This window comes from Eleutherodactylus coqui, chromosome 1, assembly GCF_035609145.1.
Source record: "Eleutherodactylus coqui strain aEleCoq1 chromosome 1, aEleCoq1.hap1, whole genome shotgun sequence".
Lineage (NCBI taxonomy): Eukaryota > Metazoa > Chordata > Amphibia > Anura > Eleutherodactylidae > Eleutherodactylus > Eleutherodactylus coqui.
The window spans coordinates 295,553,492-295,559,972 of record NC_089837.1 but is presented as its reverse complement, the minus strand read 5'-3'; the positions used below and the strand labels follow the sequence as shown (position 1 = coordinate 295,559,972).

General features: G+C 39.9%; 1 protein-coding gene across 1 annotated transcript; it reads left to right on the top strand.

Annotated features, from left to right (window-relative positions):
- Window positions 1–1,610: 1,610 nt before the first annotated feature.
- On the top strand, window positions 1,611–6,008 carry LOC136572681 (cbp/p300-interacting transactivator 3-like). The gene is made up of 2 exons (XM_066573498.1): window positions 1,611–1,804; window positions 3,855–6,008. The coding sequence occupies exon 2, from the start codon at window positions 3,858–3,860 to the stop codon at window positions 4,389–4,391; it is 534 nt and encodes a 177-aa protein (XP_066429595.1). The 5' UTR covers window positions 1,611–1,804; window positions 3,855–3,857; the 3' UTR covers window positions 4,392–6,008.
- The last annotated feature ends 473 nt before the right edge of the window (window positions 6,009–6,481 follow it).

Here is a 6,481-nt window from a genome sequence, read left to right as displayed (position 1 = left end):
TCTGCTTGCAGGGGAGAATTGCAGCATGCTCTATTTGTAAAGAAAATCGCACGGATGGCTTCCATTGCAGTCAATGGAAGCTGTCTGTCCGGCGGCACCTCCGCAGTGAGCACTGCAGAAGTATCGTGGGAATCCGCGTCATAGCCCAGTCCCGGAGTGTCATGCCTTGCAATGCGCAAGCGTCAGCTCACCGGCCGGAGTGACTCGCAGCAGATCCAGACAGGTGAGTATGGGTCTCGGGAAGGGGGGGGGTCACTGCCGGGGCACTGGGTCTGATTCCGCTGTGAGAGTTCACAGTCGGAATCCGACTCTGTCGTGGGCATGAGGCCTTAAAGGGGCAGGAGGCAGATGGCAGCAAGGGAGTGCACGAAAAAGTGGAGGCAGCCTCAATTCCACCACTGCACAAATAGAAAAAAAATCTGCACTTCCCAAATATAAATCTATAGGTGCAGGTTAAACGACGGCTGCGACTAACAAGTACAAGAAGAAATACATGGAAACAGCACTCCAACACATTTATTAAATCAGAAAAATAAATAACATATGTTATATATGAACTAATCTGTAATTGGAAGATATAAATTGGTATCCTGCTTTCCTTGGTTTTATTTGTAGGCTAAAGCCCAAGAGAGATGTACACTAAAAGGTAGGAAACTCAGCTTTCCCAGGTTATAATTAAACTGCCTGGTATTAGTGTTTGGACTCATCCGAAAACATTTCCCCCCCCTAAGTTAGTGGATGGGCCAATATACTTTGATCAAACTGTATACTAAGAACCTTGCATTTTTTATGTGGTTAGTATATGTGTTAGTTATGTATTTTTCTAATTAAAAAAATGTATATGAGTGCTGTTACCATGTGTTTCTGCTGATAAGGAAATAAGGGTGACACAAGAGGTACAAGAGCTTGTTCTGTACAATAGTTCAGCCATAATAATAATAGTAGGGTACTTTACATAAGAGCTAATTTCACACAGACGTATTATGTGGGAATTTTGTATGCCCATAATGTTTATTGATTTTCATTGGGGTATTCAGACCTGCGTTTTTCACGTGTGTTTTTACATGCAAGGAAAAAAAATGCATCCTGTATTGCAGAGTCAAATAGGCTATTGAAGTGAAAACGCATGTATTTGTGCATGAAATCAATGGGTTTTCTTGCTTTTTGCACATGCACATACACAGTGATTACACGTGCAAAAGCAACATGCGAACCCGGAAAAAATATGCAAGGCTTAGGCTAATTTGTGCATAAATACGCAGCGTATTCATGAACCAGAACATAAATACGCCTGTGTGAATGAGCCCTTGAGCTGTACGAGCCGTCACCAGCCATATCTGCGTATATACAGTAATGACTAGTTACATTAGATAAGAGCACTCTGTGCATATGAGCTTATAGTCTATAAGAGGTGTATTATGTTCAAGGCTCACCAATTCTAGATGGCTCATAATTTCCATGTAGTTAAATATCATTATTGTTGTTTTCGCTTTATTCTACAAAGACATTATTTATACTCATTTCCCATAGGGCACCTTGCCTCAGTGGCATAACCATCTGATAGGCAGCAGTTCATGGAGTCTAACAATAACACATGGGCAGTGATACAGCTAGAGTGGATTGAGGCCAACCAATCCTCGGCAAGAGGCGTGTGGAATTAGCCGCCACCTCACTGTCTTCTGTGTCTTGAGAGTCCTATTTAGTAATGCACACTGGTGGAGGAAGTCATCTGGAGGAGTGCTCTAGATTCCCCTCATTTACACGCTGATTGGATTTACAAAGGACATCAGAGCTGCAGCTTTGGGTGAGTGCATTAACCCTCCTGTTACGTTTAGTCCCTGTATATTTGCTTATTATTATATAAGGATACAGTATCACTGGTATGTAGTATACGTTTGTTATTACGATTGTGTCAACATGTTCTGCAACACTCTACACACACATTGCTCAAATACAAGTGAAGACTAGAAATGATTGTGGTAATTGCAAAGTTTAAAAGGCTCAGATGAACCGTGAAAAAATAGGAAAATCCTAGAAACACTGTGTTATTGTCTTCCATTGTTCAGAAACGCCAACACTCCTTTGACTTGTTAAGGGTTAAACTTTTTCTGTTTAAAGTCTTTGTTTTCATTGTAAATCCCCTGTGACTTTAATGCACATCCAAATGGGTGTGAAAAGGGCACTCAATCCTATTAGAGTCTGGTCTGTAAACGCCTGCTAGAGCCACATATGGATACACTTGGCTTTATAGTAATACCGCTGCTTTTCTTCATTGTCACAAAGGCACGCACTTTTATGTGGCAATTACATTACTATTCTTATACCTGTTACAAAGTAAAGCTCTATATGATCAACTTGTTACCCCTGAATAATACATTATAAGCCGCTAGCATGTGACAGATGAGACTATTAGTTTAAAGCCACAGACCAACAGATCTGTATTCACGTAATGTAGTAAGTAATAATACATAACCAAATGTATCATCTCAACTATCCTGTCAGATATTTAGAATGGCTTTCTGCAAGGGGCTGATACATAAATGATTATTATTAACCTTTATTTGCACTGTGCACAAGCATATTTTGTAGCGTCTTGCAGCTATTTCTTGTATTTCTCACCTCCCTAGTAAACTGAATGCTTACATTCCTCACCACACACAAAAGGGAGAGTTTCAGAAGAAAGTCCTAACCCACCAGCAACACTAAATTAGCCAGCAGAAACCCTTGTAAATGGAATAAATCAATAAGGGGTGCCCTGCTCGTGTTCTTCTGTACTTATCTCAGTATATTGAATTATGCAACATATTTGTCATATATGTTTTGTACACATGGAAGGACGTCACCATTTATTCTGGTATAGGAATTGTTACCACAAGCGTAAAAATGTAATGTTTCACGTCAAACCCATTGCTACAGAGTAGCTGACTACAATATTCTGTCCATTCAAATGGAAACCTGCTACAATGGAGAATAAAGCTTGCAGCTTTGATCTCCGTTTTACTACTAGCTGCCTCTGGAGCCATCCACGGATCTGTCTGGATGCCGATTTCAGCCCTCTAGATGGAGTCCCAGGACAGAGCCCCTGAAATGGGAGTGAAGATGCCATGTGAATGAAGCCTTAGTCTGACATTTATCCCATTAAGATCTTTAGCTTCCTTGTCTCTATGTAGATTCTATGTGTATTTGGACAGTAGTTCATAGCAGACACCTATTCATTTGAATATATGTCATAAAGCCATAGAATTAGGTATACTCTGCCTGGATTTAAAGTCGAAAGGCAGGAACACAATAAAGAGGACCTGTCACCTCACTCTTATTATTTTTATTTTACAACTCAATAGAGCCCCCAAAATAAAAACTGGGACCCGTTAAAAATGCTAGAAAAACAAGTACTGTTGCTTGAATCTAGTGACTTTCTGAAAAAAGTCCTGCAGGCACTTCTGGGTTCTGGCTTTCCACAACACCCCCAGCAGCCTTTGACAGACTCGGAACTTATCTTAAGATCTCCCATTCTGATTAAAAGAGCGCTATTTATGGTTCTATGAAAGCAGTGATCAATCCATAAGCATTAATTAATGCCACAGGGGTCTACTGGAAGGCCTAAATCCCAAATTACCAGGCTGCAGCGGTATTGACATTTTTAATGGCTCCCAGTTAGAAAAACTTTTTTGGGAAGGTGGGGTGGGGGCTGTATTGAGTTGTAAAATAAAATGGATAGCTAAGGGTGAGGCAATAGGTCCCATTTATGGTGTACAAAAAATTAACAGAATATTTTTAAATAGGTACACACAGATATTATATCACATAATAACAGCATCTATAAATATAATGATTTACCATTTTTTAAAACATAGGGAATGGCAGACCCAATGATGATGCCAGCCATGCAGAACGGACATCCCAACTATAGGATGAACATGAACGGTATGCAGTGTCAACCACATCCTCATCCTACTAGAAGCATGCATTTAGCACCAATGATGCAATATGGAGTAGCTCACCCAGATGGAAATATGAGGGCACGGATGAACATGCACCAGCATATGGCAAACCCTATGATGTACCCGGCACAAGCACAATCCTATATGGGAGCTTCACAGCTAATGGCCACAATGCATCTTCAAAAACTCAATACTCAGTACCAGGGACATCCAATGATGAGTAATACTGGACTTCCAGCTTACAAAATGGCACCAAATCACCACCAGAACATGCCTACCTTAAATGTGACAGATGCTGACCTCATTGATGAGGACGTATTAACATCTTTGGTGCTGGAATTAGGTTTGGACAGAATTGAAGAGCTACCTGAACTGTACTTGGGGCACAATGAGATGGATTTCATTCTAGACTTTGTGGGCAAGCAACATGTTAGCACAGTAACCTGCTGATGGACAGGGTTTTTTTTTTATAAACAACTGTGAAACTCGGCTGCACTGTCCATTGCTTGCAGAAGTTAAAGTTTGAATAGCGCTCAGTTCTCAAAATAAGTCTGTTTGACTAGTTTGTAATCATGAAACCGCTTTAATTTGATGGACACGATAATCACTTCTGCATTTGAAGATATTACATAAGGGATCAAATTTGTGAGCCGTAAACTTTGCACTAAACCATAGCCACCAATTAAAAGGACCCTCCAGTTTTGGGAGAAAATTCTGTCCCGGGATATATTTCCTATAGTTGTTCTGTACTACGCTTCTGATCCAATGCTTCTACACTTTGTTTTCAGCTATCTAATGCTTGCAGCAATTCTTTAACTACCTAATGCACCCTGTGCACTGCTCTCTTGATTGGCCAGTGCTGATCACATGGGCAGGTCTTGCCAATCAGAGAGCAAATACAGTGCATTAATATTCTAGCATAACAATTGCACTGTGAGGGATTAGGTAGTCTGAAGATTGTGTCGGCCATGTTGGATGGCTGAAAACAGGACCCAAAACCAGTAGATTGGAGAGAAAGCTACAGGTAATAGATCCCCTCCCCTCCAATCCCGAGATGGAATTTTGTCCCAAAACAGGAGTATCCCTTTAAGGTTTATTTTCTCCAAATGATCACCAGTAACTGTAATAATTTTGTTCATATGCAAGGATTCCACTGATTATATAACTGTACTGGTAATGGTTTACATTTTCTTTAAATGCGCAATCATCTTCTGATGTGAAAAGTTTTTTTTTTCTTCAATTACATTAGATAATTCATTGGTACAAATCACTATTGATTTGCACTAGACAGCTAAAAGCCTATTACAGCTTGTTTGTCACCAGCACCATCTAGTTAGGGCCACATTCACATCTATGTACGGGCTTCAGTTCGGGTTTCTATTTTTCGGCTCTGGTATGAGAGCAGGAAACCGGAATGGCTGTCCAAATAATTTGTCCTATGATAAACAGTGCCATTGGCTATAATGAGATCCATCGGGCATCCAATTTTGTCAGGGATTCTATGCTGTATGAGAGGCTGCAAATGGAGCCTCTGACGCAGATGTGAATGTGGCCTAAAGCATAAAGCTCCTTTAGACCACATTCACACAATTCCCTTTTTGATGTGTTGTCTTTTAGCAAAAGCCAGGAGTGGATACAAATGAAGGAAAGACTGATACATCTTTTCTGCAAAAAAGAAGCACCACAAACTGTGTTGTGGTCTTAAAACCATTATGTCCAGTGTTCCAGAATTTTCAAGACATCACTAGAGATCCTGCAATCATGGATTGCACAAAACGCCCCTATCTGTATAAAGTTAGCTATGGCTTCTATGTTTCTTTTCACATATACAGTAAACTCAACTGCAATTTCAAAACATTTAGAGAATTTTCAGTAAAAGTTTGCACTATACAGTTGGGTGCTAGCAAGAAATGTAGTATCCTAAAATACAACTCTGTGAATTAGAGAAATAAACATACTTGGGAAAGTCACATGATATTAATAAAAGATTGATGAGGAAACTGCATTTGTGGATTTCAATATTAATGTTAAGATTAGATCTGAATCGAATAAACTTTACTTCCATCATCTTATGGTCTCACTGAAATTCTCTTTAAGGGGGCTTACTCATGAAGCAAGCCCAGCCCTGGTCTCTTCCTCTATGAGCATGAATGCAAAGTTGCTCCGTAAGATTAGCAATCACTCTGGAGGACAGGGCCGTACTTGATCAGCCAATCATTTGAATGTTAGACGAGTGGGAAGGCACAGCTTCCCCCAGCAATAACACCTAATCCCTGGAGGATAGGGAAACTGCCTTCCATGTTAAAATTGGTTGTCCTCGTGATGCAAACAGGTATTATCAAAACCAATAACTTTTGTCTTCAGACTGTTTGTAATTATACGAAATGCTATGTATTTTATGACCTATTCTATAGCTGTGAAACCCTGTCATTGGGTGTCTATTATACTTAAAATATAATACACAGGAGATGTTTTATGACATGAATCAGTCTAGAGCTATACAAGTATTAAGACACCCTGAACATATAATGCATTGGTTT